This window comes from Podarcis liolepis (genome assembly GCF_965112155.1).
Source record: "Podarcis liolepis genome assembly, chromosome: 3".
Classification (NCBI taxonomy): domain Eukaryota; kingdom Metazoa; phylum Chordata; class Lepidosauria; order Squamata; family Lacertidae; genus Podarcis; species Podarcis liolepis.
In genome coordinates, this window is record NC_139557.1 from 113005859 (window position 1) to 113030844 (window position 24986).

General features: G+C 42.2%; 2 protein-coding genes across 6 annotated transcripts in view; one reads left to right on the forward strand and one right to left on the reverse strand.

The window, feature by feature from the left end:
* Positions 1-310: 310 nt before the first annotated feature.
* On the forward strand, positions 311-18415 carry CFAP36 (cilia and flagella associated protein 36). 2 transcript variants are annotated; one of them, XR_014523588.1, is made up of 11 exons: positions 419-762; positions 5058-5122; positions 6889-6990; positions 8324-8438; positions 9660-9747; positions 9994-10045; positions 12056-12164; positions 13023-13153; positions 15943-16104; positions 17577-17749; positions 18293-18415. XR_014523588.1 is itself a non-coding variant. In XM_083494735.1 (10 exons), exons 1-10 carry the CDS (start codon positions 642-644, stop codon positions 17661-17663), a joined length of 1032 nt encoding a protein of 343 aa, XP_083350861.1. In that variant the 5' UTR covers positions 311-641; the 3' UTR covers positions 17664-18415. The 2 variants fall into 2 exon arrangements, 1 of the variants encoding a protein (XP_083350861.1); XM_083494735.1 differs by having other exon boundaries at positions 311-762; positions 17577-18415.
* An 843-nt stretch (positions 18416-19258) lies between these two features.
* The window catches only part of PPP4R3B (protein phosphatase 4 regulatory subunit 3B), a 31316-nt gene continuing 25588 nt past the window's right edge, over positions 19259-24986 (reverse strand). For all 4 annotated transcript variants that reach the window (XM_083494325.1, XM_083494324.1, XM_083494327.1 and 1 more), the window contains 4 exons: positions 24240-24379; positions 22566-22750; positions 22219-22421; positions 19259-20833 (listed from right to left, as the gene is read on the reverse strand). In XM_083494325.1, coding sequence (XP_083350451.1) covers positions 20738-20833; positions 22219-22421; positions 22566-22750; positions 24240-24379 — 624 coding nt within the window. In that variant the 3' untranslated portion in view covers positions 19259-20737. The remainder of the gene's footprint in view (positions 20834-22218; positions 22422-22565; positions 22751-24239; positions 24380-24986) is intronic.

A 24986-nucleotide genomic window follows, 5' to 3' on the forward strand; every position in this document is an offset into this window, starting at 1 on the left:
TGCCGCGTAAAGTCGTTGCGAGGATGGGAAGGTGCCGCTTAGGGAGCTTTAGTTCTTAATTTCCTTTATATATTAGCAGCACATATACACGAAGCAATATGGGCAGGCTCTCTGTCCCCCCCCCCACCCCGCCCCATTCCTCTCAGCAGCGTTTGCCGCGAGCTTGCGAACCTCGCGCGCCCCGCAGCGGGCAGTTGGATACTGACGTTTTTCGATTTACACATAACGGGGAGCACGAAGCCCCACTTCGAACGCGACGCGCATGCGCCTTCGCGTCACCGCGGCCGGAGAAAGCGAACGAGCGCGAGAGCGCGTGACTGGCTCGCTCCTTAGGAGGGCGGGGTAGCGTCGCCGCAGCCGCGCGCACGCGCGTGCGTAACAATACGTGCGCTCTCGCTTCCTTTCCCTCCTCTTCCCCGCTGCCCGTTCCGTGACGGCGGTTGCCATAGTGACGGGAACCGAACCCCCCCCCCGCCCAACCGCCGCTTTGCGTGAGGCCCTTGCGGTTCTTTCTTTCTCCCGCCCGCCCGCCTTTCCCCCTTCGCCTTCTTTTCCCGCCCGCCCCTCGAAGGCCGCGCGCGCGGGCGCGCACCCGTGTTTCGTGAGGGAGCCTGTGAGGGAGAGAGGGGAGGGGAGATGAGATGGCGGCCGAGGGGGAGGCGGAGGCGGAGGTGGAGTGGGTGGTAGACAGCATCGCCGGCTTCCTCCGCAGCCCCGCCTGGTCCATCCCCATCGTGGAGTTCGTGGAGCACAAGTGCGAGGGTGAGAAGCGACCGGGGGGCGGGCGGCTCTGAGGGCGGGCGGGTAGAGAACCACCTCCCATTAGGAAAGGCGGGATATAAGGAAATGAGAATAAGCGTATCCTTCCCTCACAACCTTTCTCCCCCACTCCCCTGAGGGGAATCCCCCTGCAGTCTTCGCCCTCCCCGGTTTTAAAAATCTGTTTTTGTGTCCCCCCCCTTCCCCTCGGAAATGTATGTAAAGAGGCCCAGTGGCACTTGGGGACCAAGGGAGGCTGCGGGAATGATCGCCCTTGTTATTATTTAATTGGGGCTGATTCAGTTCTCAAGGGCGCTTAGAAACGAAATCCTTTCAAAGCGCGTAAAAGTGAAATCCTCTCCGGATAGTGCAAGTGCCAAACCCTCTTAGGGATGCTGACCAGAAGGGATGTTTTTTTAAAAAAAATTCTGGACATTGTAGATTTTTTTCTTCTGGCCTGATGCAGGTAACAGTCTTTCGCTTTGTAGTTGTGTCGTATCTCCACTGTTATCTGTAGTACAATAGTACTTATATTGCCATATTATTTTATAAATTGCTTGTTGGTCATTGACCGTATCAAAGATATTTGAATTTTTTTTTTTGTAGTTGTGTGATTCGTGCTCATACTTCATTGGGATGGCCATTGGCTATATGCTGAGACGTAAAAATACAATTCCCATCGTCGTAGCACGCTTGCGGTTGTACCCCCTCCAAAAGCATAATTAAGTGCATGTGTCAAACCCGTTGGAACAAAAAACCCCAAGTAATGTTTCTGTTGGGGTGTAAGAAAAGGGGGGGAAGCGCCTTTATTTTGGACTGGATTGTGCACATATGGGTTATTTTGTAGATTTCTGGTGTTTCCAAGGAGGTCCTAAAATCCCTTAAGTAGAGAATCACACAGAATTCAGTGAAGTTGCTATGAAGGTGGTTATATGACATCAGAATTACAGAGCTGTCAAATCTCCCAGAACCTTTTCATTTTGAGCTTCTCTGTCCATGTACCTTACAGTTTTTAATAGCTTTTGCACTGAGTCACTATTGCAATTTGCTGAGACAGATACTTTTTATGACTCTTAATTCTTTTGGTAGGAGATAGCTTACTGTTGTTGACTCTATTCTGGTTGGAACATTCCTAGAAAAGCTGGAGGCAGATACTAGCTAGACTAGAGGATGTGAATTTTGTGAAGTGGGCAAGAAAGGGAATGTTTGGAATCCAGGATTTTATTATTTTTATTTACAAATCTGGAGGAAGAAGTGTTTATGCAGCCCTTTAAAAGTTTCCTGAGGTATTTTGTTTGAAGAGCAAATTTAAACACACTTGGACAAATCCAGTTTAAGACATCTGCGTATGTAAACAGGTTGTCCATGTGTTTATTGCTTTGCTGGATCAAGGAGTATGGGTATTAACAGAACACGAGTTTGGAATGTGCATGTATGTTTGCCATTTCTTGCATTTTCATTCATGTTCTGAAGCTGTTCATGGCATTTTTAAGCATAGAATCATAGAGTTGGAATAGACCACAAGGGCCATCGAGTCCAACCCCCTGCCAAGCAGGAAACACCATCAGAGCACTCCTGACATATGGTTGTCAAGCCTCTGCTTAAAGACCTCCAAAGAAGGAGATTCCACCACAGTCCTTGACAGCAAATTCCACTGTCGAACAGCAGGATTGGGCTGATTTATTTTGTAAAATAAAGGTTTTTAAGATTGTTCATCCTTGTTAAAATGTTAAAATGTGAGTTGCTGGCTCTTAATTTCAGAAAGGTTTCCCCATTAAAAAAATTCTGCAGCTACATTGTTAAAGCTTGAGTCTGTATTGGGGTCACTCACCTACATACAATGAGATGCAATTTGATAGATAATTTAGTTATTTTAAAATATTTAAATTGCTTCCCAATAAATGTTTCTGAAGTTGTGTATGCCAGAAAACTTAATATATTAGCACTAAATATATACATAGCAATTCAAAAGCAGATCTTAAACACATCAAAATATACAAATAGTGTATACAGTGTAAAATAGCTACATCAAACTTCAGAGAAGTAAGTTTTCAGCCTTGTCTAAGTTCAATAGGGATCAGCTGATTCCAAATATATAGCATGTGCCAGTTAGTGGACACCCTTCCGAAATCTAGTTAGTCATCTTATTTTTGTTGGATTCTTAGGGGGGAAAGGGGAGCTCTATAACCTCACAACTGTTTAGCAGATGGCTCACTGAAGATCAATGGGGAACAGAAGGAAGCATTTACTTCTTTTGGGGTTTTTTTTTTTGTTAGCTGGAAACATTTTGAACTGCCTCAAAATACTTCTCAGTTATTCCATTTGAAGTACAGCCGTACCTTGGATCCCAAACGCCCTGGAACTCAGATGTTTTGGCTCCCGGTTTGCGAATGTTCTTTTGGAACCCAAATGTCCAGTAAGGCTTCCATGGCTTCTGATCAGATGCCACAATTTTGTTTTTGAACGTTTTGGAAGTCGAACGGACTTCTGGAACAGATTCCGTTCGACTTCCAAGGTACGACTGTATGTCTTTCCTGCAGGCAAGATGAAACTGAATCTTTGTTAGGCCTCCGTTAACAACCTCTTTGTTTTTGGAATGATTTGCTTATTCTGAGTGTCATAGAAGTTAGCTGAATTTTCATCAGAGCGCTTCTGGATTTTTTGTAGATTATTATATTGTTACTGTATTACTCTATTGTCCATACAGGCAGCTATCTTACAGCAAGTGTTGTTAAACTGAAGTATATTGTTGCCTAGGGCCGCTGCTTGAAACAGTGTTCTAGTTTCTTTGTGTACATTTTGAGTGAAACTTATGATTTGGGATTTTCCAAATTGTGCATCAAGATCCTACCTGGATTGCTGAAAAGAAGGGTAGACTTATGGATTTCATTGCTGAGGATGCTTGGAATAGATATAATTTGCTGGAAGTATAGGGGTTAGGAGTAGGGGTGTCCAGATTCAGCTGAATCCCAAGGCAAAGTTGTTACTGTGGAGGGATTTTTGGCTTGTCAGAAGCAAAGTAGGATGTGTACAAGGTAGCATCATTTGAAGTGGGGTGCCCTGAAACATTGTGTGATGCATAAGTAATCCAGACATTCAAAAAATGTTGTAGACAAGCATTTGCTAAAAGCGACAGTAATGTCTCTAGGCTTGCCGTAATGCCAGGGTGGGTTGGAAGAGGGAGATCAAACATCAGAGTGGGAAGAGGGAAAGCTCTGCTTTGACTGACAGGTCAAGCTTGTAAGGAATAATTGTACTTGGAAATCAAATCTCTTCTAGTTCTTCCCACCTGAAAATCAATTTTAAAGAAACCTAGCGCAAAGGCCATTGGACCTGTCTGTCCACAATTTGGTCTGTTTCTTACTCTCAGTTTGCAGAACATCTGGACACAAAACACCAGGGGAGATTACACATTTCCTCTTGTTACTTACACTAAAACTGTGCTGGTTGCCCTTGCAGGGAAACCTCTGCAGCTATGCATGTGAAATCTGATTTGTGCCCTCAGAATTGAGCAACCTTGCCCAGTTCCACAGCAATAGAAAGAAGTTACAGATATCAAACTTTCAAAGGTGTCCAGCACAAAACCATTTGGTTTTGGCAGGCTTTCCTCACTGCGGAGGGGGTGTGAATGCCTGCAAGCTCCATCCAGGTCTGCTAAAGGGCGGGGGGGGGGGGAGTTATAGCCATAAAATTCCCAATAGCAAATGGAAAGGTGGGGGAGGTGGAAGGCTTAGGTGGACCCTGAGTTGAATTGGCAGCCCATGAAGCACCTTGGACTGAGTTGGAATGTGTTTAGAAATGCTGAACTTTGGCCCAAAGGGAATCTTGTGGTTAATACATACCGCTAGTAGGTATAAGTAAGAATAAGGCAAAAAAAGGGGCTGAGTGGGCAGAGGTGTTATATGCCAGTAGAAGAGAAGAAAGCAGAGGGGTGGGTGTATCATGGAGGATGTAATAAATCTGGAAGTGAGACACAATTACCTGCTGGATTGGCCATCTAATGTTATGGATGGTCTTACTTTTTTATTTAGATAAATTTCACTATACAGTGGTACCTCAGGTTAAGTACTTAATTTGTTCCGGGCCGCCAGAGCATGATTTATGTTCTCACCCTGAAGCAAAGTTCTTAACCTGAAGCACTATTTCTGGGTTAGCGGAGTCTGTAACCTGAAGCGTACGTAACCTGAGGTACCACTGTACTAGGAATGTCATTTGAAAAGGTTTCTAGTTGCAGATTATTTTGGAAACTTTTTTTTTGAGAATTCACATTTTTTAAAAAGTAAAACTTGTCTCCTTAGTTTTTGATGAAGAAGAAGAAAGCAAGCTGTCTTACACTGAGATTCATCAGGAATATAAAGCTCTGGTGAGTAGTGGTTGTTTAATTTTCATTTTTTAAGAAAAATGTGCTATTGAAACAGGAATGGTTTCTGCACCACTTCTGTCAACTTATATATTCCTATGAGTATTACTTTTTTTGAAAATTAGCTGACTAATGGTTTAATGTAAAAGAGCTATTCTGCCAACTTTGAGTCTTTGCATTGTGCTTAGTTATCATTGTCCTAGTTTGTTGCAGATGCTCTAGATTGAAGAAACTGTATCCTTTTATTTTGTGCTGAGCCTTTATAGCCAGAACTTGATATTGCTGTGGTTGTATGACTGCAATCAAAAGCAACTGCCTGCATCTTTTTTCCTGCTTTCATCCCATTCAGTCAATCATTTCTATAGCCATTCTTTTCTTTCTAAAGAATAAATATATGGCTCATTGCTCTTGTGATTGAGTCTGAAAATAAGATGTTAGGAGTGAGCTCCTGTTGTACTTTGTCTTGAATTATAGCATAACCTGGCACATCCAGTCCTGCTGTTTCAGATCACTTAGAATTATTTATATTTGTTGTGTTCCCATCACAGCAAGAATATTAGCAGCAGTTGTACTTGCATATGTACCTAAACTGGGAAAAATTAGTGGAGGGTTGGAGAGGAGTGACGGGGGGAGCAACAAGAAAAAGACAGCACAAGAGAACATTCTGCCAGGCTCACTAGTGGGTGGCAAATGGCTGAGAGCAACTAATGTCTGTAACTGAAGAAATGGAATGTGGGAAAACTAGTAAGCGAATTATGCAGACATAAACCATGATATGAACAGCCTGCTTGTGATATTAAGTCCTCATCTGTGTCTTAGTAATGCACAGTGATAACTATCCACCTGAGCAATTTTTTGGCCTAGTCCCCCTTCTCTCCACTTACATCCCTGTCTATGATTGAAATAAAAAAATTCCTTCCAGTAGCACCTTAAAGACCAACTAAGTTAGTTCATGGTGTGAGCTTTCGTGTGCATGCACACTTCTTCAGATACACTGAAACAGAAGTTGCCAGATCCTTCTATATAGTGAGAAGGTGGGGAGGGGTATTACTCAGAAGGGTGGTGGGAATGGGAGATTGGCAGATAGCTGAGATGAGCCTGTTGACGACTCTTAACGACTGCAATAGGTCTTACAGGAAAAGGCAAGGGGTGAGAAGGTGAAAAATGGCTTAGTCATGTATAATGAGATAAGAATTGCTTATACAGCAATTGTCTATGATTGCTTATACAGCACCACCACCCCTTAACTGTCTGGGTATTCTCCAAAGGCCTCCATTATTTCTGCATTATTGATCCCTAGGCCTTGAACTGCCCCCTCTGCATTTCCATATCTCTTCATTCAGATTCCTCCTCAAAACCCACCTTTTCATTAAATCTTTGGGCACAACCCCCATAGTTCCTATTCTGTATTGTAGCTAAGCCTAAGCAAGTGCAACTGAAATCATCACATATTATTTCCCTAATTCCTTCCACTTTCCTTTCTCTCCTCTTCCACTGTTGTTTTCCCTTTTTTGATTACAAATCTCAAATTCCAGGGATGTACTCCTGTATTTTGTATAACATCATGCACATATATGCTGCTATATAAATTAAGAGAAATAGGGAAACTTGGCAGCAGCAAACAAAGTAAACTAACTTATGTACAATGACTTGCATTATTTATTATAAATAAACAAACAAATATTTATATCCCAGTTTAAAGGAATGGGGTAAGGTTCAAGGCTATAGAGAATTGTGGAATAATCTTTTCCGCCATCCATTTTTTGCAGGTTGAAAAGCTGTTAGACAGTTACCTTAAAGAAGTTGGAATCAATGAAGACAAATTCCAGGAAGCTTGTATGTCTCCTCTTGCCAAGACTCGTACCTCACAGGTAAATTTTCTTTTAGTAAAGTTAAAAAACAATCCTGGAGATAGGTGATTGTGTTCCCTTTGTATATATTTTCATTTGTATTAAAAAACAACAACCCTCCTGTGTCAAACACACACAGTGATGTTTCAGTTTAACAGAATGCATGCTTTGTATATATAAAACCTCACAAATTAAAAGTCAACGGGCTAAAAAGAATGAGCATTGAAGGTAACGGAGCTCATGTTTAACAATATGTTTAAGACTGCAGCCCTTGTCACTCAACTTTCACCCAGAAGCTGAGAAAAAAGTGAACTAGTGGAATACTAATGATGAAAGTGTCTTAGCAAGTTACCTGTGGTTTGGTTCCATGGCAGTGGTGAAAAAGCACATAGGATCAGGTGCAAGGGGTGCTGGCGTGTTATTGCCAGTTTCTGGTTTTGTAGCTGCACTACCTGCTTACTCAGGATGCGCACTCAGTGTTGCACATTATATTGATATGAACATGCAGCACAATTAAACAATATACTAATTAAAAATACTTCTTACTATCTAGGACAGTTGCAAAAACTAAGTGTTTCTGCAGGCACATATGAGCACATGCAGTAAGTATTGATGCAGTAAGAGCAAGCTATGGCTGTGCCTGAGGCTGCCAGTTGGAGGGAGGCCGAATAGAGAGGCCTGGAGAGCCAGAGATTCCCTAGTTCTGATATAAATGTTCATTATTGTAACCTCCTGGAAACAGGTATTTGCATACCTTCCCATGAGAGAGACTAGATGATTTCCCGTATTCCAATATTATATACACAGTGGACACTCAGGTTGCGAATGTGATTTGTGCGGGATGCACATTCGCAAATTAATGCAGCGTTCGCAACCCGCGTCTACGATTCAGCGCTTCTGTGCATGCACAAAGTGCGATTTAGCGCTTCTGCAACTGCCCATTCCGGTACTTCCAGGTTTTGGCAGTCCACAACCCGACAAAATGCAGTTTGAAGCGGACGCAACATGAGGTATGCTTGTAGTCTTGATTTGTAGGAATACTTGGGTAAAGGACAATGCAGTCCTGTCTTAATATCTTATCAGAAGTAACTTTCATTGATTCTGTGGGGTTTACTCCTATGTAAGGTGGTATAGGAGGAAAGCTATAAAGCCGTGTAGGTGGTGGTACAATAACTTTTTCAGTACTTTCCTCCCTAAATTTAAACTAGTGCAGTAATGTGGGACTTGAGCCTTTTTTTAAAAAATGATCAGACTGCAAATTTGTTTGCACTGTAAGATTTAAACAAATGAGCGGGATATAAATATTAAATTATTATTATTATTAAATTATTATAAAACATCTTTCCTCACACAGGCCATCTTGCAGCCAGTATTGGCAGCTGAAGATTTCAGGTTGTTTAAAGAGATGATGGTCCAGAAAAATATTGAAATGCAACTGCAAGCCATAAGAATAATTCAGGAAAGAAATGGTGAGTAGCGGCCAATGAGAAACTTGTCTTCCCATTTCATCTCTTCATTTGCTGAGACCAGGGGTGGCTTCAGGTTTTTCTGAGGCAGGGGGCTTCAGCGGGCTCAATAAGGCATGGGTAAGTGGTCAAAAGGGGCATGAGACACAACAGCAAGGGAGTTGAAAGAATGGCATTAAAGGGGCAAAATACTGAAGGCTAAGAGGGCAAAAAGAAAAAATATTTTGAAAAGGCAATGAGGAGCAGAGAAGGGAAAGTGTGAAGGCAGGAAGATAATCAGAGGAAGAAGATAGGCTAGAAGGATCTGTCATTTACTGCCCAGTGAAGGGACTAAGGTGAGCTCTTTCTGGGTTTTTCTTGTTCTCCTCCTTCCTCAAAATAAAAAATTCCTTCCAGTAGCACCTTAAAGACCAACTAAGTTAGTTCTTGGTATGAGCTTTCGTGTGCATGCACACTTCTTCAGATACACACGTGTATCTGAAGAAGTGTGCATGCACACGAAAGCTCATACCAAGAACTAACTTAGTTGGTCTTTAAGGTGCTACTGGAAGGAATTTTTTATTTTGACTATGGCAGACCAACACGGCTACCTATCTACTACTCCTCCTTCCTGTTGCTGCAGTCAATGCTCAAATGAGCAGCCCAAAATGAGAGGGGAGCTGAATTACATACTCTGCTTTTTCCAAGTTATTTGTACCTTGGTTATCCCACAGGACAGCTGGGGATAGTTGAAAAGCATCTACTGTACATAATTCCCTTTCTCCTCCATTCTTGAAGGAGCTGGGCTTTCAGTCATTTGGAAAAGAGGGGCAGGGAAGGACTTAAATGATGGATAGTTCTCTTACTTGACTGAGTTTGTATGAAGCAATATCTATTAATTGAAATGCCGTTTTTCTGTTATCTGTTTCATATTTCTTTTAAGCCAACCGTAAAATTGTCTGTTAGGTTTGTTATGTGGGATTCAAACAGAGTTCAAGATGTTGCTACAGATGAGTTTCCAATCTCTCTCTTTCTTTAATAATCTTCCAAGTTTTCTGTAACAAATGTCTTTTTTATTTTACACATATGGAGATAATTCCTGTGGAAATCACCTAAAAATAATCACTTCTAAAAGTTCAAGTTTCTGTGCACATTTTGACAATCGGATAACAGCTTGTAATTCATCTGTGGAAAACTGGATGTCAACCCTCTTTACTCCTCTTTCTTTGTTTCTTTTTTAAACAGGTGTGCTACCTGATTGTTTGACAGATGGGTCTGATGCATATACTGAAATTGAAGAAGAGGAAATGAAAATATTAAGGGAGGTTCTCAGGTAAAAAGAACCTTTTAGTTTTGTTTCTCTAACAAATTGTGCCCCCCAAGTGCCTGTTCTGAGAGTTGGGAGAAGCTCCTGAATTTCATGGGCTGGGACATAAGTGGTTGAGGGGAAAAGGAGGGATCCCCAAAATTGGGCACATTTTGACTGTCAGGAGAGGCTGCTCGTTGTTCTTGCATTGTGAGTGAGCAGATAAATAACTGAACTGTTGAACTGCATGTTCCCTCCTATTCTGTTTTGCAGAAAGTCAAAGGAAGAATATGATCTGGAGCAAGAAAGGAAAAGAACCAATGAGGTATACTGAGGTTCAATTGAATTAATCTACTCTGTGAATGTAGTGATGTTATTATTTAATTAGAGCTCTAGAAATCCAGCCTTCCATCAAATACACGTGCTTCCCATCAGGCTTTGGTGGCTTAATAAAATTACCAGCATATCCCTGCTACATATGCTTTCTTTGCAACTCTCATTTCTTTTCCCTTTTTTCTTTTGTGAACTTGATGACATGGATATGATGAGTGTCCCTTTATCACGCTACTGAGCAAATCGTTCAGGAAGCTGACTGATGATGGTGTGAGAAAATATTCTGAAGTAAAGACTATTTTTAATGAATCACAAAGTAGGTGATAGATGGTGCTGCAGTGGAAAAAAATATAGCTAATCATCTACAGGCCCTGATGACGAAGGTAGACAACATTTGGGGGAGGGGGGAGATTCCATATGGAAGACACGCAGCATTCTGAGATCAATTTGTCAGGATGTCTATTAAGAGCCATGAGAACAGCCTTGTCCTATTGGTTGGGAAAGTTAGTGTCTCATTCAAGGGTGTTTATCTGGAGTGGAATTAATGCCTGTCTTGTATGTGCCTCACTTTGAATGCGCTTTAGAGGTTGCAACAGCAACTAATAGAGTGTTGCTGTTTTCTCCATTCTTATTTTTTAGCGTGTTCCTGGTGCTTATATGCCAGCAATACCTATGCATGAATATGAGCGCCCCCTCCCAGAAATCAGTTCTTAAGCACAGAGGAAGTGGTAGTTATTTTGGCATAACAGTAGCAATAGTGCCTTATGTGGTGGCTTCTAGAGGGCCCCTCACTCTCTGAGAGGTCTTTTGGATATGTGTGACGGGGGAGACTGAAGTGGGGAGCTTATAATAATAATAATTTAATAATAATTTATTCTTTATACACCCCCCCATCTGGCTGGGTTTCCCCAGCCTCTCTGGGCGGCTTCCAACAAAAAACTAAAATACAATAACCTGTTAAACATTAAAAGCTTCCCTAAGCAGGGCTGCCTTCAGATGTCTTCTAATAGTTTGGTAGTTATTTTTCTCTTTGACATCTGGTGGGAGGGCGTTCCATAGGGCGGGTGACACTACCAAGAAGGCCCTCTGCCTGGTTCCCTGTAACTTGGCTATTCGCAGTGAGGGAACTGCCAGAAGGCCCTCGATGCTGGACCTCAGTGTCCGGGCAGAACGATGGAGGTGGAGATGCTTCTTCAGGTATACTGGACCGAGGCCGTTTAGGGCTTTAAAGGTCAGCACCAACACTTTGAATTGTGCTCGGAAACGGACTAGGAGCCTGTGTAGGTTTTTCAAGACCGGTGTTATATGGTCTCGGCAGACGCTCCCAGTCACCAGTCTAGCTGCCGCATTCTGGATTAGTTGTAGTTTCTGGGTCACCTTCAAAGGTAGCCCCACATAGAGTGCATTGCAGTAGTCCAAGCGAGAGATAACCAGAGCATGCACCACTCTGGTGAGACAGTCTGCGGGCAAGTAGGGTCTCAGCCTGCGTACCAGATGGAGCGTACCAGCTGCCCTGGACACAGAATTGACCTGTGCCTCCATGGACAGCTGTGAGTCCAGAATGACTCCCAGGCTGCGCACCTGGTCCTTCAGGGGCACAGTTACACCATTCAGGACCAGGGAGTCCTCCACAACACCCCCTCCTGTCCTGCAAAAACAGTACTTCTGTCTTGTCAAGATTCAACCTCAATCTGTTAGCCGCCATCCATTTCCCATACATGAGTGGAGAAGATCATAAGGATGATTTTAAAGTTGGGTTAAAGTATAGCAATAGCAGAACACACACAACTTCTCATGTTTTAATTGAGATCAAGCACACTTACCTAATTAATTTGTGAGAGCATAATTTTGTTAAATAAATAGCATTTGTCAAAAACCATGTTTTAGTAGCTCTAAGACTGTGAACAGCTATATGTGGTTTTTACTGTACTTGTTTTTAGTGTCTTGAGTGCATTAGTTGATACTGTTCTATTATCTCTCCCCCCCCCCCTTAAATATATAGTCACATGAGAAACAGAAATCATCTGATGGTGCACACAAATCTGCAGGACATCTGAGTGAAAGTGCAGGAACTAAAGAGCCTGCTGACCATACTACAAAACATTCATCAGGTATGATTATCTGCAAGTATCTAAAATACAGAGATGAAAAAATATACAGCATAACTTGGTATGAACCACTCAGGACTTTGGATTGGGTGGTCATAAAATATTATAAATAAATGGGAATTGACATTTAAATGGGAATGCTGGGAGGGAAGAATTTTGATGCTTCAGTTGAACTTTGTGTTGTATGTTTGAAAAATGAAAAGCAGAGGCTCTTTGGAAACCTGCTATAGCAATTGTTCAGACTCTAAGCATGAGCAAAACCCAGCTGTCAGTTCATCCCAAGAGCAATAACACTTGACATGCTCCAGAGGAAATTGGGATGGGGAGAAGAAACAGTTATTCTTACTGTAAATGGTATTGCTTCATGGATGTCAAGAGTCTTCAAGCAGGCCACGCAGCTCTCCCTGCAGCTCAGACAGGAAATGTCTAGGTCTCAAGAGAAGACCTTGCTCCTGCTTTCCTGTTAAGGCTCGGTCCCACTTCACGTAACAAACCAGAGAACAGACCTCAAACATTCAGAACTGAAGGAGATGAAAAACACAGTGAACACTGAATAAAACCTATTTTGTTTTTGATGGGTAAAGCACTTCACAGTGTGTTTTTTTGTGTTCTTTCTGCTCAGAATACCTAGTGAAGTTAATGGAAATGGTTAAGTTAGAGTAGTCTCATTTAATGTAGTGGACTTAGTTGGAATACAATCCATAAAATATTAGTATTTGGGAAGCCTTTAGGAAATGAAGAATTGTTTTTAAAATTCTTGCTCTTTGGTTAAAATCCATCAAGCTACAAAGATCCCTTACCTTTGATTTGTATTAGTATGATGAACGTATGATGGATTATTTCCTTTCAATGTAAATTTAGGTCGAGAAGCAAAACACAAACACTTACCTACCCGGGAACTGCCCTCTGCCAAACTGAAGGAAGAGAGTCGGAAGAAAACCATAGGGAATGGCTCTGAATGTGTAGCAAAGCAAGTGGGGACTGAAGGACGAGTAAGCTGAATGCTCACTTCATTTAAGATAACTAATATTATTTAGTAGCTAGTATGTCATTTTGGATTACTTTTTGTATGGTATAGTTGTGTATAAATATTTAGAAAGTGTGATCCAGGGTTCCCCAGCTTGGTGCCTAGTGTTCAGGCATGATGGGAGTTGTAGTTCAAATCATCTGGGGGCGCACCCTGTTGAGAAATTCTGGCTTGAACCATTAGAATATCATTTACTGAACATCACAAGAACTAGGTGCCGTATATAAAATGAAAACAAGAAAAATATCTATCTTCAGAGTTACAATCTTAGGAAGATAGAAGGTAAGGAGAGTGGAATCGATGTGCAAAATCAGTTAGAATGTCAGAATGAAGAGTTTTGTCAGGAGTTTAAATGTGCTAATGGGAGAAGCCAGATGCCAGGAAGTCAGTAGAATATGAGAAGGAAAAGGAACTCCGCGTAGAAAGCAAAAATGAATAGCACAATCACAAGGAATGAGTAGGATGGGTAACTAGACTTTTATGGAGGAGGAGGATGATTTTAGTTTTTTAGATATAGATATTTGACTTTCAACACACTTCAGCAGTATTCAGACATTCTAAGGAAATTTGATTTATTATGAAACACAACTCCATACACAACAAAGTATGTGTCAGCATAAATGTTAATGAGACATTGTCTGCCCCAACACTTTTAAAAGGGCACATGCTACAAACTGACCTTAAATTTTGTAGGAAAAAAATATGCAGTTGTAACTAGATTTAGAATAAATGTACTCAGAGATTGAATTTAAATTCCATTGTTCATTCTCTTTTTAAGAGAGTAAGAAGTGTGTTGATGATGTGGTCTGTTGTTGGTCACGTGGCAGGATAGGGCAGACCTAATTAAACAGTTCAGCTGATTTGAATTAAGAAGCCATCTGTTGTTCATATGTCAGTTTTATATCTTTTAAAAGAGAATGTAACTTCTGGAAATCTGAGTCCAGCAATCATGCATTCCTGTGTTTATGGCATCTTTGCAGAAGGTCTTGAAAATGTAATATATCCTGCAGTCTCCCTGCTCCTTTCACACATAGTATCTTCAGTAGTATATTCTGACTAAAGATAGGTCTGCCAGTGTATCTGTATGCAGACGATTAGGGACTATTTGGTATATACATTTTCCCTCTTGTATTAATTTGAAAGAAGCTCATTATGAAATCCCTTCCAGGTGAGCTTTTATATGCCTTGGAGAATTTAGAAAAGAAAGTACTACTTTTTCTTTTTAGGTGTACATTAAACATGTAAAGTGTAAGTGTGTCAAGCATGCTTACTCATCAGATACACTTATCAGGCAGCAAGGACCAACTGTGACTCCCAATTGACTATACACCTGGTAGCAAGCCTTAGTCTGCTCTGCATAATGTACAAAACCGGTGAACGTGTGCACTGCAAAAAATATTGTGGCTTGCATGTCACTAGTGATGCTACCATAGTTCTTAACAATGTTCCACATTAGAAAACGAATGGTACCTGCTCCCTCAATTCTTCTCTAAGGTAAAGGGACCCCTGACCATTAGGTCCAGTTGTGGACGACTCTGGGGTTGCGGCGCTCATCTCGCTTTACTGGCCGAGAGTAGCGCACGGAAACGCCGTTTACCTTCCCACCGGTGTGGTACCTATTTATCTACTTGCACTTCGTGCTTTTGAACTGCTAGGTTGGCAGGAGCAGGGACCGAGCAACCGGAGCTCACCCTGTCGCAGGGATTCGAACTGCCGACCTTCTGATCGGCAAGCCCTAGGCTCTGTGGTTTCACCCACAGCGCCACCTGCGTCAATTCTTCTCTAGCTTAGACTAAATCAATCCAGAGTGCTTGATGTTCTCTTTCTGCCTGTGGCTTGCTCCAGACCTCCCTTTCTACTTGCTTAAAGGCTACTGAAACACAGCAGCAATTAAAGTGCAAGGCCCCTGGTGGAATCCTTTTTTTGGAGCGGGGTAGCATCAAATTACTACTTGTAATAAACGCCATATTTTTCGCTCCATAAGACACACCTAATTTTTGGAGGAGGAAAACAAGAAAAAAAAATGCTCTGTTCTGGCTTCAGTGAAAGCAACGCAAAGCCTCTTCAGGGCAGCAGCAGGAACACTTCCCCTGCCCTGAAGAGGCTTCGCATGGCTATCCCAAAAGCCAGAACAGCAAGAGGGATTCCTCCACCCCCCCTTCGTTCCAAACATACAGTCTCCTTATGGTAGTTCATCAGAAGATTTACTTATCCGTCCGTCACTCCTGGTCGCAGAGACCCATAAATCAGCAGCCTTATCGGTCGAGCTTTACTTGATGTATGTGCTTTCAGCTTCCTTTCCAATGTATGTTTCCAATTATAATTCCAAGCTGCAGCAACCAGCACGCACTGATTGGAATCGGCTTCAGGAAGAGCTGACTTCACCGAGGGCCTGTGCCAAGTGTTCAGCACCCCCATCACTCGTTTCAGGGGGTGCATTGTGAACACCGCTGGCAGGACAGCACTCCCCCACATCCTGGGGGAGCAAAAGGAAGGCTGCATACTTCCCATAGCAGCCCCTTAGTACCTCGTATGTGTCAGAGAGATGTTATTGTCGGCCATCTTCCAACGCGCCACCTGGTGGCCCCCCGGTTGATATGATACGGTACATTGTAAACAAACATGCTTGTCCTTCTCTTTTGTTTTTCTATTTTGTTGGGACTATATATAGTTTTATTCACAAATATCTAATTAGATAAAAAATACATTACAGAAACTATGCAATAAATCTGCCTTTTATATTCTACTTACCAGAAACTATCAGAACTTGGAGCACAAGAGCTCAGGGAGCGTGAAGACTATCTAAAGCAGAAACGAGATGCATTGATGGCTTTGAAGAAGGAGTCCAAAACTAATATGCCGCCGCCACCACCACAAAGTACAGAGCAGAAAGAAGAGCTGTTACCTTCTAAGGAGGTAAGAGAGGAGAGAATGTTCTAACCAGCCAGTCTGCATTGGAGAAATGCAGGGCTATGTGCAGTTCCAAACTGATGCTTTGAATAGCACTGTTCAGTAGTGGAGTGGGCAGAGGGCAGGGCTGCATCCTAGCACAACTGCTCAGTATTCAAAGTAGGCCTGTGCTTAGTTCCTCATCTAGTTAAGGATATGCAACCAAAAGCCTGTTTCCACAATTCCTAACAGAGTTGAAATGGGAGCTAAGAAAGCAACGACGGTAAACAGACATGCTAAACATCCTTACAGTAATACTTGCATAGTAGAGAGTTGATGCACGAAAACATAAAAAGAGCTGGGCCACTTGCATCTATTTAATATGCCACTAAACCTAGAGTGTACACTCTAGGGTCAGTGTGCTGATTCACACCTGCGTGTGTGAATAGCCCAACACATACACACATGTAATAGCATGAACTTTTAATTTGCCTATAAAAGCGTCATAAACTATGCTACACTCCTCTATGCAGTTACTTTAGAGTAAGCCCTATCGAACTTAGTGAGACTTACTTTAGAGTAGACATGCTCAGGACTGCATTGTAAACTGGGGGAAGTGAGATAACGTTCATGTGTTCAGACTGCTTCACATTCTTGCAGCAATCCTGATGACAACTATTAGCTAGGGCAGGACTATCCCACATATGGCATGTGTCCCTGTTGGTTCTGCTGGACCTCTCAGCGGCTTTTGATACCGTTGACCATGGCATCCGTTTGGGACTTGAGGCACTGTTTTACATGGACTCTTTCTCCTTTTTGGAGAGCTGAATCCAGAATGTGGTTGAAGAGGACTCCTGTTTGATGCCTTGGGGGTCCCTCAGGTTTCTCTTCTGTCCCACGTGCTGTTTAACATTTACTTGAAAACGTTGGGAGAGGCTGTTGGGCGTTCTGGGGTTATGTGTCAACAGTATGCTGATGACACCCAGGCATTTCTTTCCACCAACGTCCAAGGATCTAAGCCCATGTCTGTCCTCAGTAATAGACTGGATGAAGGTAAACACATTGAGACTTAATCTAGGCAAGAGAGACGTGCTCTTGGTCAGTCAGAAGGCAGAACAGGGAATAGCTATTCAGAAGGTACAGGGTCACAGTTTGGGTGTGCTCCTAGACTCAGCCCCCAGCATGGATGTCCAGGTCTCTGCGTTGGTCAGGAGTGCATTTGCAGTGTTAAAGCATGTACACTTGCTTCACCTGTTCCTTACCAGGTCTCTCTTAAATGTAACACTAAAAAGAGCTCCGTAACACGTTTGCCTTACAAACTGCTGAACCTACAATGTGTTATGCAAAATTATTCTTCCATACTTGAAGGGCTAAAATCTTATGCACTTTAACCGAGACAAAGTTACATTAAATTGGAAGTATGTCTGTATAGAAATGCATAGTACTGTGTAACTTAGCAAAGGATATTGCAGTTTAAAATTTCCCATTTTTATTTTTAGGGAATGACAGAAGAAGAGGAGCAAAGGTTGTTAAAGAAAAGAATCCTTGCAGCAAAACTTAAAGAAGAAGTTATTAATAAGCGATAGTTCAGAGAAGCTGCTTTAGGAGTTGGGGACAAGAATGACTGTTTAGTATATTTAACCATGAACTGAATTCTTTGCTCACAAACATTGTATGCATTAATTTGATTTTCTATATTAAACATTACCTTTTTCTTGTTTTTTTTAAATAGACTTAAATTAGATAAAAGTAATGATTTATTTTACTTTTTTTTTAAAGGGAGGCTTGGTCATTCCAAAGTATTAAGCATCCAGCAGTTTAGATTCTTACGATTCCAATACGTATTGCTGAATGTGAACACTGTAACTCCTTTGCTTGGTTTAATATTTGTCGGTTCTTTTGTCAAAAGTACATTGGTAGACTGACATTAACATGTTTAAACTTGTTTTGATTTTATATACAGATGAATGTAGAAGTGTCAAGTTTAAAATCAACTGTATAGAGCTCCAAGTGTTCCTTCCTTCTCACAAGATTGCCTTGTGAGACGGATGTTTGGCAACCTTGCAAATTACAGGGCAGAAGTAGGCACACTGTAAATTTGCCTACGTATAAATATGCTGTGTAATGTTTGAAGCAGGCTGAAGAAACAGAATAAGCTAATATATTTTCATATATTTTAAGTGAACCCATTCATTATTATTTGTGCTTTATTCAGAACAATCACTCTCCCAGCGCTTCCGACACCAGAAGGCTACCGTCTACAAATTTCCAACACAGTAAGAAACACAGCTCATCCACATTTCATGTAACTTTTTATTAAAATAGTATTTAACTGAGACATGTTGGCAGATGTAATCTTTTTCTTGGAAAAAAATCAGTTGAAGGGCCCCAGGCATTTGAAATGTGGGCTGTCCTGTGGCAAAAAGCGACCCACCATAACAAGCGGGAAGGGAGGTGGAAGGGGGGAAGAAAGCACCTGAGGCAGATTGTGTAACTCGAAAGGGAGGAGCTTCATCTTGCACAGTATTTGTCAGCCAATATTCGAACGCTCCTTCCTAACTTTCCATGTCATTAAACTATTAAAAAAAACACTGATTGTTGCTATAGAAGTGACTCGTGGGGCAGGGCCTGCATGTGTTCTTAAAGCTCTCAACAGTCTTTGAAAATGGATGGAAGATGAGAGACCAAATGCGTTGGGTCTTTTTTCATTTGCTTAATAAAAGCTTGGAGACAGGCCAGATTTCCCCACCTCATATAGAGCTTAAGAAGAAAATTGTTAGCGGGTTTGGGGGCAGGGGGAGAAGAAGAGAGAGACTTGCCAGGAATACAAAGTGAGCATATGAAGCCTACATAGTAACACTGCTGAACCAGCCCAAATGTTTTGCCACCCACTTCCCTTCAAACAAAGGAGTCTTCAGATGAAGTGAGAAGGAAGCCCCTATTTTTAGTTGCCTGGAGCCCCCAGATGGCAGAGATATGTCCTTCAGGCCATATTAACTGTCAGTCATTGCAACACACCAAATCAAATCTGGGAACATTCATTTCTCCCCGCTAGATTTGGTTTGGTGGCATATAATGATTAATTTGTACAAATAACTATCTCATTAAAATCCTCTAAAATGGCCACATTTCAAAATCTGAATTAACTTACCATTTACAACAAACCAAACAAAACCAATAATTATGGAATTACAGGGTCACATTTTAATTCCTGAATTTTACAGTTCAGCATTAATATCACCACATGTATACAAATGGTGTAAAACAAGTACAGTGGTTTTCTTTTTCAATACAAAATAAACTTCTGTTTCATGGAAAAACTATACTTCATATCTACACAGTCAGCCCATCTTTTGCAACCAATAGCTAAAATTAAAATTAACTACAAAATCTCCAAAACAGGGAAACTGTGTCAGTAACTGTTCCAGGAGAAATGGACCCTAACACATTGCAAGAGTGATCTATATGGTGAATTGCTGCTGGTTTCATAAGTTCATTATCACTCTTAATGCAATTTGTAGTTTGGGGAATTCTTTCTTCTGCATGATCTCAGATCATATATGGCCAAACTAACATTAAAATATTTACAGTTCACTTGCTCTCAAAATAAAAAAGGTCTCAAAATGGTTGCCTCAATCAATTTACCTAATGTACTTCTTTTTTTTTTGAAATTTGCTTAAATACATGGAATGTGTTAAGAAGCAGCCTTTGTACTATCCCCCCACTCCCAGGTTCAAGGTGCTGCGCGTTGACTCCACCTCCCAATCATTCTTGGTTAAAAATGACTATGCCCCCAAACCTTCCGGCATTTCACAGTACTCTCTCTCTTTTACTCTTGCAAATGTGAAATGCAGATTTCTCAAGGGGAAAAAATGCTGAAGCTAGCAGGGAGCGACTCCATTTGACCTGGCTTCCCGTAAGATGCTACTGGTAGTTGCAACTCAGATGCTGCTTCCAAGCACTAGGGCTTATTGATGTTTTCTATATATTTTACTGTAAGCTGATGAGCCTTGGGTACCAGCCTTCCTGAACAGCTTCTTGTAGTCATCTTCAATTTTGAACCAAGCTTCTTTTTTCCTCCCAAAAACTAGAGGTGGGGGAGGGGGAAGAAATCAATTTGCCACTCAACATGCACTACATAGCAGGGTGGTGATACCCTCTGTGTTTTGGCTGACTGTGCAAGTAGTGGTCCCCAACTTTTGAATTCTTTTTTTATGGAAAGAGAATCATTTAAAAGAGGCAACTGCTTAAAAAAACCCACAATGGACAGCACCATTACAAAGTCATGTTACTAGGTTTGCAACTGAAGCCTTACAATTTTCTTCTAGCTTGGGGAAACCCTGCAATATCAAAAAAGTTACTTGTCCCATCCCCTCACAGAGCCCGAGATGTTCTTTTTGCTGGCAACCTGTCATCCAGGCGCTGATTAGTAACCCACCATTTCAGTTTAATTTTTAACAGCCCGAATGGCAGACTCACTGACTAGAAAGAGATTAGGTTCTTTGGAAGCCTGGTGTTCTCAGAACTAAACCCTTCTAGTCGAGTTTCTTTTGCTACTCCTTGCATTCTCGTGTATTTTCCAGGGAGAAAGCTTTCTGTCAGACTATTTAGTTCAGTCACAGCATTTGAGCACCCTCAATAAGAGTTTGTTTCAATATTCTTAAGAGCCAAGACGAGGTCTTTTCCTTGGGGATGTTTCCTCCTCTTCATCTTCTTCCTCATCATCTGGATAATCCACAAGGCCGACTAAACTTCCCTGTTGAAGGCAAAGAAAAGGCTCAGATTGAAAAGAATTCTTGAGAACAATCTTGTTGCAAAATGACGCCCCCACTAGCTGCCAGCATATGCAGGGAAAACTAAGAGCATCACTTGGGGTTGCCTGATGTAGCCACTGCCTCCGACAAGAGCAAAGATTACATTTCATATGAAGACATGTATACCCCATGTATATATCTGCCATAATTCAGAGAGTGAGGATAACTAATTACTCTGCATGCAGATAGGGGGAAAGTACTTAAAGACAACAATGGTATGTTTCTATTTTATGGAATATGCTGCTGCAAGATGAGACCTTATCAATGGCTATTAACTATGATAGTTAAATGGCATCTCCATGCTGAGGTGATGACTCTCTCACAACCAGATGGTTTGGGCAAACATCAAGGAAGGACTACTGCTGCATTTGGCTTTTGGGCAGCATCTGACTGACAACTGTGGTAAACAAGAGGCTAAACTACATGGACCTTTGACTCTTTTCATGTGTTATGGAGCCTGACCACAGATGCAGCCCCCAATTGTCATGAGTAATAATCAGAAGCCATTATTAAACAGCAAAAAGATAAACTGGTGCCTTTTGCAATTCAGATCTGCTGTGCTCAAAGCGTGCCTGAAGCAGGAAGAGTTCAAATAAGCATTAAGGCCTGCAAACAAAAGCCATTGGGCTGGCTGCTCAAATGTCCCACGTAACCTGGAAAACAGCATTATGAGATGCAGTCCCTGGTCAAGACATTCAAACTAGTGGAAATGATCCATTTAAGTGCATACGAAGAGCCCTGTGGGATCAGGTCAGTGGCCCATCTAGTCCCACATCCCATTTCCCACAGCATCTCACTTCTGCAAGCACACCCTCCCCTCCTGTGGTTTCCAGCAGATTTTCATATATTTCTGACACAAGCCAGAATTTCTGTGGCCTCTATGGAAAAATCTGAGCCCTAAAAATGCCACTGGAGTTCCTTAACATGACATGGATAATACTGTCACTGGATTAATTTTAAATGTATTACCCTGGCTGGCTACCAGATATTTCAACTGACTAACATTCAAAAGCAGTATTAAAAGTACCACCCCAACACTAAAGAGCCATAAGCTCATGAATCCCAATGTCAGCTCTCAGCAAAATGCCCATCCGAATCAGCAAAGTTTTGTCACATTTATACTCCTGCCAGGGTCAAGCTGTAGCGAACTGCAGACCAAAACAATGCTGTGTTGTAAGAGTCTTGACACTGGGGAAGCCCACTATGTCCCACCAGTTTTACCTCGTAGGTAAGTACAGTGAGGAAGGTCTAGCCTCTGGGCTTTAAGAACAGGTTTATACATTTGAAGGGGCTTTCTCACCATCATCAATGATACCAGTTGGCTCACCTTTGTGGCTGTGACCGCTGCAGTCAAATTGGCATTCTTAGAAGAAGAACCATTTGAACTTGCTGGCGACGTCTGAGCTGCTACAGATTTACTGTTTGTACTATTTGCTCCATTAGTTGCACTGGCGGAGTGGGAAAATGTGAATTTGAAACCACCCGCTGAAGTTCTTTTGGGGAGATTCTCTTTGTCTTCACTCTCTTTTGCTATTGGAGAAAAACATTTTTTGTTTAGCATTGTCATTAAGATAAATAATCTATATAAGCCGAGGTGCATACAGCAGCTCAACTGAACTACTTCTTCAAGTGGCACTTCCAACTGGGGGAAGCATGGCAAAAATGGGGGAATACCTTTTTTTGTTTCCATGAATTTCTCATAACTATCTGGAAAATCGTCCTCTGACTTCGATTTTTCTACAGGGGGTACAACTGCTTCACCCTCCTCCTCTTCATCTTCATTGAACCACATTTCCTCATCATCCTCCAAGGTCCTAGCATCTCTACGGAACCTGTTGCTACGCAGTATAGATGGGACACTGTAAAATACACACACAAAAACGCTCAAAATCTGACACGCCGGGGGGGGGTACCCTATATAAGATGACAAAGCTAGACCATGCATGGTTGGTATGGAGAAGTTAGCAGAAAACAACCTTGAGAGTAGTTAGTTAATGCCAGCATCCTGGTCTTCCTCTAAGGAGCTTAAAGGTAAAGGTGGCCGACTCTGGGGTTGCAGCGCTCATCTCGCTTTATTGGCCGAGGGAGCCGGTGTACAGCTTCCGGGTCATGTGGCCAGCGTGACTAAGCCGCTTCTGGCGAACCAGAGCAGCGCACAGAAACGCCATTTACCTTCCTGCCTGAGCTGTACCTATTTATCTGCTTGCACTTTGACATGCTTTTGAACTGCTAGGTTGGCAGGAGCAGGGACTGAGCAACGGGAGCTCACCCCGTCGCGGGGATTCAAACTGCTGACCTTCTGATCAGCAAGTCCTGGGCTCTGTGGTTTAACCCACAGCACCACCTGCGTACCTTCTAAGGAGCTTAGGGCAGCCTTTTATAGGATTGTGGGCCACCTGAACTTCCACAGCAGCCAACTAGTCTTTCAGGGTCTTCTAACACCTTCAGGAATTATGGGCTGCTCTGCACCAACCTACTTGTTGGCTCAACTAATCTCTGTTCCCCTCACCATGTCAAAATCCCAGCATGAGAATTTCCCTAAAGGGGGGATTCCCCCTCACCCCTGGATATATTGTATTAATGCATTAAAACAATCTATTTGCTGCCCTTCAGCTTTCAGGATGCCTTACCAAGTCAGAGTCTCAGAGATCCAAGCAACATAAAATTTCCTTCCAGATACGTAAAGGTAAAGGGACCCCTGACCATTAGGTCCAGTCGTGGCCGACTCTGGGGCTGCGGCGCTCATCTTGCTTTATTGGCCGAGGGAGCCGGCGTACAGCTTCTGGGTCATGTGGCCAGCATGACTAAGCCGTTTCTGGCAAACCAGAGCAGCGCACGGAAACGCCGTTTACCTTCCCGCCGGAGTGGTACCTATTTATCTACTTGCACTTTGATGTGCTTTCGAACCGCTAGGTTGGAAGGAGTAGGGACCGAGCAACGGGAGCTCACCCCAACGCGGGGATTCGAACTGCCAACCTTCTGATCGGCAAGTCCTAGGCTCTGTGGTTTAACCCACAGCGCCACCCGCGTCCCTTAACTGTGGCCTAATTCTAGTTACCTCACCTGTTTTGAAATTAAGCAACATGCTTTTCAAAGCAAACCAAGAAACAAAATGCTGAGATCCAGAAGTCTTGGAGTTGTAAAGTGGAGAGAGAAATGTACTAAATACAAAAAGTCCTGACCAAGTAAAACACTCTATTGTTATATACTGTGCATTCTTTGTAAGAAAGGCTGGCACATTTGACAGTATCATTAACTGGACAAGCAAGGCAGGAACATTTCATAAAACCTTCTAGAAAGGCCATACAAAGATGCTTTCAGTTTGACATTTAGGATCAAGAGGGATACCTGTTCAGTTTCTGGCTTTGTCTGTCTTTCTCTTGCTCATATTTTGTCTTCAGTCCTTTAAACGTCTGAACATATTCAATGGATTCAAGTGCCTTATAAAAGTTTTCAACTATATGTGCAGTAAGTGATTTGATATCTTCCTGCGTTAACACAAAACAAAGGCTAGCGTTACCAAGCTGGATAAGAAAGCAGATATCAATCTCAGCCCATCACTGCAGTTAAATGCTAACTTTCCCCTTCACAGCAAAAGGGTAAAAGTGATTTAAGCTTGAAACTTGGGTTTCGTGATTGAGCAGCCTGTCTCCTCAGGAATATTTTACTGAAGTAATACCCTCTGACAACATACACAAGGAGGAATTCCAGACGATTCACTCATATGCTTGTGTGCTTCCTGAGCTAACAGGCCAAAGATATGCAGAGAACTCTGTAGCCACAAACATTACGGCTGTATAAACAAATACAATTATGACATGGGGGTGGTAAGAGTTAAGGGTCAAAACACCTGCCCCCTTCCCAATTATTTTCCTCTACTAATTCACACAAGCCTTTGGTGCAGCACTTACAAAAATGGAATCAAACTAAAGCAGCTACTGTATTCATCTCCATGTGACAGCCAGTTTGCTTCCTGCCAAACAGGGATAAGATTGTGGCAGAACTCTTAGTATAAGTGGTGCTCTTCCAAGCTTGAAAGCTGTACTATGTGTTTTATAGACCCTGGGGGTATCCCTTGTAGGCTGAAGAAAAAAG